General features: G+C 42.0%; 2 protein-coding genes across 2 annotated transcripts in view; one reads left to right on the top strand and one right to left on the bottom strand.

Moving 5' to 3' along the window:
* erich6.L (glutamate rich 6 L homeolog) overlaps positions 1 to 4,995 on the top strand; it is a 41,412-nt gene extending 36,417 nt beyond the window's left edge. Inside the window, exon 14 of the mRNA XM_018263801.2 lies at positions 4,448 to 4,995. Within this exon, the coding sequence (XP_018119290.1) occupies positions 4,448 to 4,756 (309 nt within the window). The 3' untranslated portion in view covers positions 4,757 to 4,995. The remainder of the gene's footprint in view (positions 1 to 4,447) is intronic.
* Positions 4,996 to 6,144: 1,149 nt separating this feature from the next.
* On the bottom strand, positions 6,145 to 7,245 carry LOC108717061 (glucose-dependent insulinotropic receptor). The gene has a single exon (XM_018263802.2). The coding sequence runs from the start codon at positions 7,243 to 7,245 to the stop codon at positions 6,145 to 6,147; it is 1,101 nt and encodes a 366-aa protein (XP_018119291.1).
* Between the last annotated feature and the right edge of the window lie 3,312 nt (positions 7,246 to 10,557).

Below are 10,557 nucleotides of genomic sequence, written 5' to 3' on the forward strand. Positions count from 1 at the left end.
GACTCAGAGCAGCATTTCTTTGAGGATTTACTGGTGTATTAATATAGACCTTTCTGATAAAGCTTACTTAATTTTAACCTTTCCTTCTCCTTTAAAGAAATATTACTTGCAGGGCACCTAGACAGACAATTGTCTTGCACCTAATGAATAGAAGGAATAGCCCTATATAACGGTTTTCAGCATCACTACAGCAAAAATGATGCAATTCACCACACCAATGCAATAAAAACATAGGATAAAAATGTGCATATCATTTATACAGAGTGTGTGTGTGAATTTTTCACATTCTTTGTTAATGAGCAGTAAGATTCTTATTTTGTTCCGAGTTTTCTTTTATATATTCCATGCTGATACCACATTCAGTTTAGGAAATAAATGACATAAATACAGACTACATTGAACTACGCTATTATATTGTAGGTGTATTGTACCCCCACTGCTTTCCACTTACAGTCATGGGGATTTTACTGTAGTGTAGTAATATATGATGAAAGACACATCTTTGCCACAGCAAGCCCCCCCCCCCCTCCATGAACTGATTCCAGATCTTCTCTCACATGGACCGGAACATGGGAAATAGCTACATACATCCCCACAGCTTTAAACAACTGCTGAATGTTCCATGTAATACAAAAAGGAAGAAATCCTGATACAACAAAGATATGCAGCCTCTAGTGATCTGGGATGTGTCTCCCCTCAGCTGTCACAGGAGTTGTAGATGTGCTATGTGCTTTGCAGCTGTAAGTAGCTTGTCCTTCCGTCAGGTCAGAGGAGCCTCTTCACTGATAGGATCTCTAAACTTCCTATAAATACTTACAGATCATCTTTCATGAAGTGTACAACCTACACCACACTTCTGTGTATATACTGTTTCCCCTCCTTTAACCCTTGATATCACACTCCATGTCTATCACTTTTCACATATATAAGCCTTTACATTATTATGCCCTGTTGCAATGGGAAATTATACAGATAAATGGCCTGGATCAGTGGGCAAAAACATGAGCAACCAGCGGAGGACATGTACTAAGTAATGCCTCATCCCAAGGTAGACTTAAAGGAGAAGGAAAGTCATCTTGCTCTTGGGGGTGTCAAATGTTACGCAACCCCCAAGTGATTGTATTGACTTACTTGAAAGCACGGGCTGGTGTTGCTATCAGCAGAAAACTGCACCGGCCTGGGATTCTTCCAGTGAGCACCACGGAGCGATCCTCTTCCGTCTTCTTCTTTATTCAAATTTCCCGGGGCAGACGCATGCGCAGTGAACAAAATAGCTGACTTTTTAGTTAAAGTTTGGCTTTTCATTCTACTGTGCATGCACGGCCGCGCAGAGAAAGAGGATGCTGGAAGAGGATCGCTCCGTGGTGCTCACTGGAAGAACCCCGGGCTGGTGCAGTTTTCTGCTGATAGGAGCACTGACCCAGGGTTTCAGGTAAGTCAATACAATCGCTTGGGTGCCTAACATTTGGCATCTCCGAGTGCACAAAGACTTTCCTTCTCCTTTAATCCACTTTTACTTTTTTATTGTAGTTCCTAATTGTTTTTATACCATAATGGTGTCTATTTACTAAAGAATGATAAGGGCATGATGTCTGCCTAAAATTTGATAAAATCAGTATTTGAAATATCTCAATTTAGCAAAACCATAACCTGATAAGTTGTTTACAAGACATATTAACTCTAATAAAATAAGGATTTGAAAAGTATTAGCACCTAAAATGTTTTCATCAACTGGTTAATAAAGCCTACGGCCGTGACAGATGCTACTGATGTGATGTTGGGACAGTCTCCTGAGTGGTCCCCACTTGGCATTGCCAGTTCTGCCATAGACAGCACTTTTACACTTTGTTTGAATGGGAAGTGAGGGTTTTATTATTGCTGATCCAAGGGTTGCAGTTGTCAAAACACCTGCTTTCAGGTATTATCTCCTGCCTTTAGAGTATGCCAGATGGGACAGCACTGAAGATTTGTCACGTGATTGCCCGCGAGTGCAAAAGTGCTTGCAGGCAATTGTCATATAAGGGAGGAACCAAGTGTTTAGTTTCCCATCTGTGGAGCTAAGATTGGCCAGTTGATTAAATGCTTGGCAAAACCCCATGTGCCATTGCTGTTACCACTTATTTGAAATGTGATAATATACACGAGCCGTACACATCAATATTCGTTAGGTCGTCAGAGAGTGGATCATTGCCCGATCAATGTGCTGATGCTCCCCCGCCCAAACTGGATTTTTTAAATTTTATTTAATAATGTTAAAATCTGCCCAATTTTCAGGGAGGCAGTTAAAGGGGTGGTTCACCTTTAAGGTAACTTTTATAATTTTGTAGAACTGCCAATTCTAAGCAAAGGTTGGTATTTATTATTTATAGTTACCGTATATACTCGTGTATAAGCCGACCCGTGTATAAGCCGAGGTACCTAATTTACCTAAGAAAACTGGAAAAATTTATTGACTCGTGTATAAGCCTAGGGGCTGATTGAAAATCAATCTGTACCTGCACCCACTGAATAACAATGAAAGGTAGGCCTGCCCACAGTTTAAAAAAAAAAATTGTAAGCACACCAGTCACAGTAAAATAACTTATAACTCAACCAGGGGCAGAGAGATGGAGAGATGCAGCAACTACATACGAGGCTCCTTCTGCGGCCCCAACAGTGTGCAGGACACATGTAAATGTTTACAGTCCGCAGCAAGAGCTTTGAAATTCCTCTGCATATTTTGGTCACAAACTCTTCTAGGAGAATATGGCCTGGATGGGGGAAGGGGGTCCAATAATCCCATTATTATAAATAAGCCCCTGTTTAGCAGTTGGTGCTGCCATGCTGGTTCCTGTAGGGAGAAGATAATCCATATAGAATACAGGGCTAGCAGTGGGTGCTGGGAAATAACACAACACTTTATACAAAAGGGCCCTGGTCCTGCTACCTCCATGCCTGAATATGGTCAGGACTCTGTGACTGACTGTCACGATCGCCGCCCGGAGCAGGTCCAGGAGCTCCGGGCGGCGCGTCCTTCCCTGCCGGCGTCGCTCCCAAAATGGCGGCGCCCATGGCCGCCACGTGGGTAGCGGTGCCGGCGCCTCTACCCACGTGGCGGCCATGGGCGCCGCCATTTTGGAAGGACGCCGGCAGGGAAGGACGCGCCGCCCGGAGCTCCTGGACCTGCTCCGGGCGGCGATCGTGACAGTCAGTCACAGAGTCCTGATGCGCTATGGGAGAGGGAGGTGTGTTGGGGCCGCAGAAGGAGCCTCGTATCCGGTGAGGGATTGGCTACAGTATCCGGTGAGGGATTGGCTACAGTATGTGCGTATGACCCGCGTATAAGCCGAGGTCGAGTTTTTCAGCACATTTTGGGTGCTGAAAAACTCGGCTTATACGCGAGTATATACGGTATTTGCCTTTTTCTTCTGACTCTTTGCAGCTTTCAATTGGGCGTCGCCTTCTAAAATTCAAATACTCTGTAAGGCTACAAATGTATTGTTATTGCTACTTTTAATTACTGATCTGTCTATTCAGCCCTTCTCCTATTCATATTCCAGTCTCTTATTCAAATCAATTCATGGTTGCTAGGGTAATTTGGACCCTAGTTACCAGATTGGTGAAGAATAAAAAGCTAAATAACTCAAAAACCTTCAATAACAAAAAAATTAAACAAATTGCAAATTGTGTCAGAATATTACACTCTATATCATATTAAAAGTTATCTCAAAGGTGAACAATCATTTCAATGAGGATAGATAAGAGCGGGTTAGCTGCCGGCTAAATGGGCAGCTTTACTGGATACTCAACCTGGGACAATATACCTGACACTGCAGATATAAACATAATACCTCATATTTTCATGGAGTTCCAAAGGATTCTGTGCTAGGAGTGATCTGTGGGAAGGCTCATAGAATATTTATCTTAAAGGAGTGGTTTACCTTAAAGTTAACTTTTATTAGATTACAGAATGCTAAATTCTAAGAAACTTTTCAACTGGTCTTTATTATTTATTTTTTGTATACCTTCTGACTCTTCCAAGTTTAAAAAAAGGGGTCAGTGATCCCATCTAAAAACAAATGCTCTGTAAATCTACACATTTATTGTTACTGCTACTTTTTATTACTCATCTTTCTATTCAGGCCTTCTATTCATATTCCAGTCAACGCATGTTTGCTAGGGTAAATTGGGCCCTAGCAACCAGACTGTTGAATTTGCAATCTGGAGAGCTGCTGAATAAAAAGCAAAATAACTAAAAAAAAAACACGGATAATCAAAAATGAAAACGTATTGTCTCAGAATATTACTCTCTACATCATATTAAAAGTTAATTCAAGGTGAACAACAACTTCAATACCAATAAAAGCAGCAGCAACACAACACCTAAATATTTAACCTAAGCCACAAGTCATACATTTTGCTGTTTGGTTATGACATTTGACTTTCACCCCTATTTTTGCTTTTAAAGGTGGATGGTCTGGAAACATATATTCAAATGAAAAGGGAAATACCAGAAGAAGAACTGATTCTATTTGCCTGCAAGATCAAAATCCTCAGCATGTTAAATAAATTGGAAGGATTTGTGAAGTTCCCTACGAATGAGCAGTGGGACAAACTTAAACCCCCTTCTTTTCTGGTCGCTCAGACACAGAGGCTTGTGTTCCTGTGCAATAGGGGCAGTGTCAGTAAAGAGGCACAATCTTCAATAAGAGAAATCTTACTAAGCAGCCACATGGAGGCACCTAACATCATGCCGCAGCCAGGCATAAATAACTAAGACCTGCCATGAATATGGAGCTCATTGAAGCTTTCCTCTGTTTATCAGAACATAAAACCTTGAATACTGCAGTGAAGGATAATGGAGAAATCCTATAAATAGTGATGAAATCCGCCTGATGAAGACAGCTACAGTGGGTGGTTAACTATTTATGACATTGTATTTTGAATAGATACACTACTGTGGAAATTCCCTTTAAGGAACAGTAACACCAAAAAATGTAAGTGTTTTAAAGTAATGAAAATATCAAGTAATGTTGCCCTGCACTGGTAAAACTGATGTGTTTGCTTCAGAAACACTACTATAGTTCATATAAACTGCTGTGGAGCAATGGCAGAAATTGAAAAACGACTATATCGTAACCTGCACCTTTTCTCCTTTGAATGGCTGCCCCCATTGCTACACAGCATCTTATTTATATAATCAATAGTAGTGTTTCTGAAGCAAACACAGCAGTTTTACCAGTGCAGGGCAACACTGCATTATATTTTTATTACTTTAAAACACTTTTATTTTTTGACGTTACAGTTCCTTTAACATATGTGATTAGTAGTCTGGATTCTGTAAATGAAAGGAGACTCCTGTGCTTCCTGCACACTTTGTCTGAAGACTGATTTTACAAGCAGAGCAATGATAATCCTTCCATGATTATTTAGGAGTCTTTTGAATCCTGCTTCCTTTTCCAGAGCTTACATGGAGGAAAACTAACCTGAAACCTTTTAATTAAACCTGTTCTTTAAAATGTTGGGTGTGCTGCATAAATCTATAGGAGAAATTTCATGCAAGTCACCTTTAGCTACAAATAACCATTATCTCTGGTATGTAATAAATGAGGCTGCACAGAGCATGAAATCAGTTGCCTAGCATAGACTCTTTACTGGATAATAAGCAATTCCCAGCAATTGGCTCCGCTACAGACACAAACAGAGCTCAGCGGGTGTGTTTTTTTTTAGAGAATAAAGAGGGCAGGAGAACAGGATACAATTTAATAAATATCTTTTGAAAAATAACCAGAATAACCCTGCCCACATATCAGCATAGCACTTAAAAATCACTGATTCACAGCAGTGTAACACAAATATTTGCAAATCCACACAGGAAAAAGAGCAAACAAATTCTGAGTGTATCATTAACAATGGGAAATACCTACTGGTATGGTGGGAGCTGTTTCCTGAGAAAAATGCCAACTATCAAAATGAGGGAAACAGGCAGTGATGGTGTGCCTGGAGTAAGAACAGGACATGTTGTTACACCTATGGACATCAGCGCCGTTTGCAAGTACTGCCATTGGTCTCTGCTACATGCATATAAATATATATATCTAAACCAGTGCAGATTCATCAGGGCATAGAGGTAGAGTGAATAAGCAGGGACTGGTGGCTTCTTCTTTACAGTATCTTGTACAATGGCCGATCGTGCAAAGAAGAGCCATTACTGTCTACAAAACTGCCTGATGCTTCCATCCGATAATCACTGGCACCCAAGAAGATAGCTACTCCAGGACCTGGATCTTCACAGCCCTGGGAAGCAATCGCTTCATCATCCAAGTCCTGCCTGATATTAGTGAAATGGACAATGGCTAAAGTTTGGGGCTTCACCTTCCTTCTTTTGCACACAAGGTATTTGTACAAGTAGCTTCTGATCTCAGTGCAGTAGAAGGTGTAAATGATGGGATTGAGGAGAGAGTTGAATTCCCCTAAGGCAAACAGAATGTCTTTCATGAGATCCACCAGTTTGCAGCTTTGACAAGTGGCTTGGATGATCCCTGTGATGTAGTAGGGGCCCCACGACATGATGAAGCAGATGATGACTATGAGAACAGTCCTGGCTGCTTTAAAGTGGTTTGAGTGGGCTGCTGGGTTGGTTGGAAGCCCACCTACCACCTGGGTCCTCTGGATGCGAATGTGATGCAGGTAGGCAATTCTCCCTACGGCAGTGTGCAGGCAGATCATGGTGAGGAGAGCAGGCAGGAACACAATGAAGCACAGGATGTACAGGTATTCGTTTTTGGCAGCATAGAAGAGTCCACAAATGCCCTTGTAATCGTTTTGTTGCAAGGAAGGCGACATCAGGGGCATGTAGCCGACGAAGAAAGAAACTACCCAAATCAGGGTAATAAGTGCGCAAATAGATTTGTTGCTCATGATATTGGCGTAGTACAGTGGTAACTTGACTGCCAAGTAGCGATCGAGTGAAATCAAGAGCAGGGTGAGCATGGAGCCAATGCATGGGGTGATGGTGAAGCACAAGCGCAAGAGGCAGAAGAATAGGTTGCTATCAAAGTCCCCATCCAGCAGATCATCCAGCGCCTCCAGGATGCACATGAGACCCACCAGCAGGTCGGCGGCGGCCAGGTTCAGGATGAACACGTAGCTCTTGCAGCACTTCTTTTTGATCATCTTTGATAAGATCACTATGACCACAATGTTGGCCACAGGAATCAGAATGCCCAGAATGACATGGAGGACAGCGTAGAAGACGCTGGACATCTTTTGAAGAGATTTAGCAGTCAGCAGGTAGGACCCCACGCTGATACTGAGTCATCTCCTTATCCATTAGCGCAGCTGGAGGCATGCCAGACCCTTTCTGGCTGGATTAGGAGCACTCTGGCTGAAGGGATTGTGGTGGAGCTCACGGACGTCCCAACCTGGCAGAAGATTGGTTTCAACTTTCCCTATTTATATTAGGTGCTTTCTTCCCCGCACCCAGGTGTTGTCTCCTCTCTCTGTCCCATGCTGATATTCCCTAGGCATAGTGCAAAAATATCCCCAGCATATAGCCTGTAGGGGCGTGGCCTCCCAGGTCTGAGCAAGGTGGAGAGAAGAGACACTGCAGAGTGTTTCAGAGCTTTGGAGGAGCAAGCAGAGAGAAAAAGCAGAGCTTCAGCACAGCACCCACAGTGACAGCAGTCTGGACTCTTTGCAAGAAGCAGTGCCGATCCTAACAGTCATCTGTCAAGCACAGGATCCCTGCTCACACAATGGCTGCACCCATAGCTTTCAACACCAGGTACAGCAGCACTGAATCCATGCTGTTGTTATCTAAGGGTAGGCAACTTTCTCATTAGCCTTATTATCTTATAATTACCTCTAACCGGCAACTTGTCCATTACTCATTAGCTTTTAATCCCATTGCCATCATTATCTATGTATTGCTAAAGCCAGGCAAGCTACAGTTTGCTACGGTTATCTTTACTCAGAAAGGGAGCAAAATGTCCTTCTTCCTTACATGCATATTCTCCACCATAATATTACTTACATATACAGCTTGATGGGTCTTGGCAAGTGCAAGGAATGTGTCATTCACCCGCAGTTAAAGGGCACCTTGCTGAGATCCCTGGCATTCAGAATCACAGTATTTTTGTTAACAACGGAGGTGCTTACTCTGCCTTGCCAAAGTTCTTATTGTAATAACTATGTGAATCATTCCATATATATGTAGTGATTCCCAAACAGGGGGGCTGACTCCCTGAAGGGTCTTGGAGCTGTAGTGGGAGACTCATCCTGAATGACAAATAGGTAAGGTTAAATGCCTGTTTGAGATTTGGGGTTAAAAATTTATTTTCTGTCCTCAATATCCTTGGAGCTATGACTAAATGTCTGAGGTAAGTACTACATTGTCAGTATTGAAGGGTCAGTAATTCTTTGTACAAATGAAGCACCACAATTTTTTTGTACAAACCTGCCCCTAAATTGCACCTAAGTCAGTGGCAAATATATTGTAGTCAAGGTAATTTTTCCTACCGCACACCTGTGGTTCACCAGTCCTGCAATGGTGGTGTGTTCTTCCGTTGACCCGGCAGGGTCCCCTAGCAACGCATACGTATAGAAACAGATCCGCACACACACAAGTTAATTCAGTTGTGGAGTATCCCCTTTTATTTAGCCACCAAACATTCAACGTTTTGGCGGGGGGGAACACCCTCCCTTCATCAGGATACAATTCTTAGTGCAGTAGACCGTTTAAACCCAACTTCCCACACCTTCTTTTCCCATCATGCAACGTTCCCAGACATTTAACCCTTTTGTGGAATACAGGAATACTTATTCGTCCAATTCAAAATCAATTTGAGAAACAGTTTACAAAATAGTCATCTTCAATAACAAAGTGTCCAAGTGCAGTCCATATTAAGATAACAAATATTGTGTATAAAACTTTTTACAAATTCACATCCATTATTACATTATTATACAAACATTTTAATACCTTACTGCCCTTTGAATTTCTAGTTACCCTTAATATTCTACGTTATCACTCGGCAGTTCTTATCTGTAAAAAATAGAAACATGCAAGAAGGTTAAAAAGTTATCTCTCATAAGAAACACATATAACTAAAATTCTCATTAAGGCCTTTTGGTGTAAGTGTTTTTAACTGGCAAATCCAAAAGGCCTCCCGTCTTAATAAAGACCTTTTATCTATCTCACCTTTCTGCCTGTGTATTACCTCCAATATTTGCCACCTGAGTTGTGCGATGTGTTTTGCCTCAAAAAAGTGTTTCGCCAATAGGGTTTCCATTTTAAATTTCTCTTTTTCTTTCTCTTTTTTTCTGACCTATAGTGACTCCTTTCCCTTTCTCTTCAGGTTTGTAATTTCTTATTCTTCTCTTATGTTCGTTCATCCGAGTTTTGAACGCTCTGGAAGTCTGACCCACGTAACATAGGCCGCACAACCCTTTCCGTATCACATGTTGCAAATTGTTTTAATTTAATATCATGGCCCAGGGTAGGGTGTTCACCCCACCCTGGTTCATGATATTAAATTAAAACAATTCATGAGCACCACCAAACCTCCTCGCTGCCACACATGGCGTATCTTACACGTACTACAGTTCTTCCAACTGAAGAAGTGGACCTGGGTTGGTAAGAGTCATGGGGCCAATGGGTTTTTTCTAGGTGTCCCAAAAGTGCAGTTGACTCTGTGTATAGCCCTCAAGTCATTAGCTCTGCCTTAAGATGGGGTTTCCTTGCTTGCACATTTTATTATTGCTTTTGCACTAGATGCCGGCAATCCTAATGCATTTTTATAAGTACTCTTATAGAGGGGCTAAGGATTTATCACTATAGGCACACTATGGTCCTAGCTCCCTTCCCAGAGCTTTGGACCCCAATTTGGCAAAAAGAATAGCCAGCCCCTTCTCAGCCTTTTTTTATTTTGTGTGAAAGGTGCCCCCAATTTGCCACTCTAGAAATGCTTACAGTTGAGACGTCCAGTCACAGTTAATGAACCTTGCCACAACTCAGAGACTGTCTGGAGACCTCCAGGTTATACTTCACTCTAATATGTTCCTTTCATAGACTATTCACACCACAGTAAGAAAGCCACACAAATATGGATGCTAAAACATTAACACTAAAACCCTAACTAGTCCGAAAAGTGCAGCCAGCCCCCCCCCCTTTAACCTTAAATTCTGTTGGGCCCGGGTCGACTGTCGGGGGGGCAACAAAGGAACTATACAGTTCCTAGGGTCAGGAAGAGATATGTCGCCCACCCAACAGTCAGGAATCTTAGATGAGGCTAAATGAAATTATGGGCAGGTTCACCCCATTCTTAGGCCTTAGATTAACACTGATTTAGTCTAAGATTATGTTTGATATCAGTCCTATGTAGCTATCAGAACAGCCCTAAAATTGCTACATCCCTTCACTGACAATCCTGGGAATATGCTATGGCAATTAAAAATACTTTATGTTTCTAGTATGGAAATTTAAAGGAGGCTTTGTTTTTATTATGATTACAATATTTTCTGTGATGGCCCTTTGGTACTGCTTGTGGAAATGCATATGTGGCTGTAAATGGATGC

Source organism: Xenopus laevis, chromosome 5L (genome assembly GCF_017654675.1).
Source record: "Xenopus laevis strain J_2021 chromosome 5L, Xenopus_laevis_v10.1, whole genome shotgun sequence".
In the NCBI taxonomy this organism is placed as follows: Eukaryota; Metazoa; Chordata; class Amphibia; order Anura; family Pipidae; genus Xenopus; species Xenopus laevis.

What these genes read in the sequence shown, in the direction of transcription:
- LOC108717061 (XM_018263802.2), bottom strand. Translation starts at nt 7,245, where the DNA reads ATGTCCAGCGTCTTCTACGCTGTCCTCCATGTCATTCTGGGCATTCTG.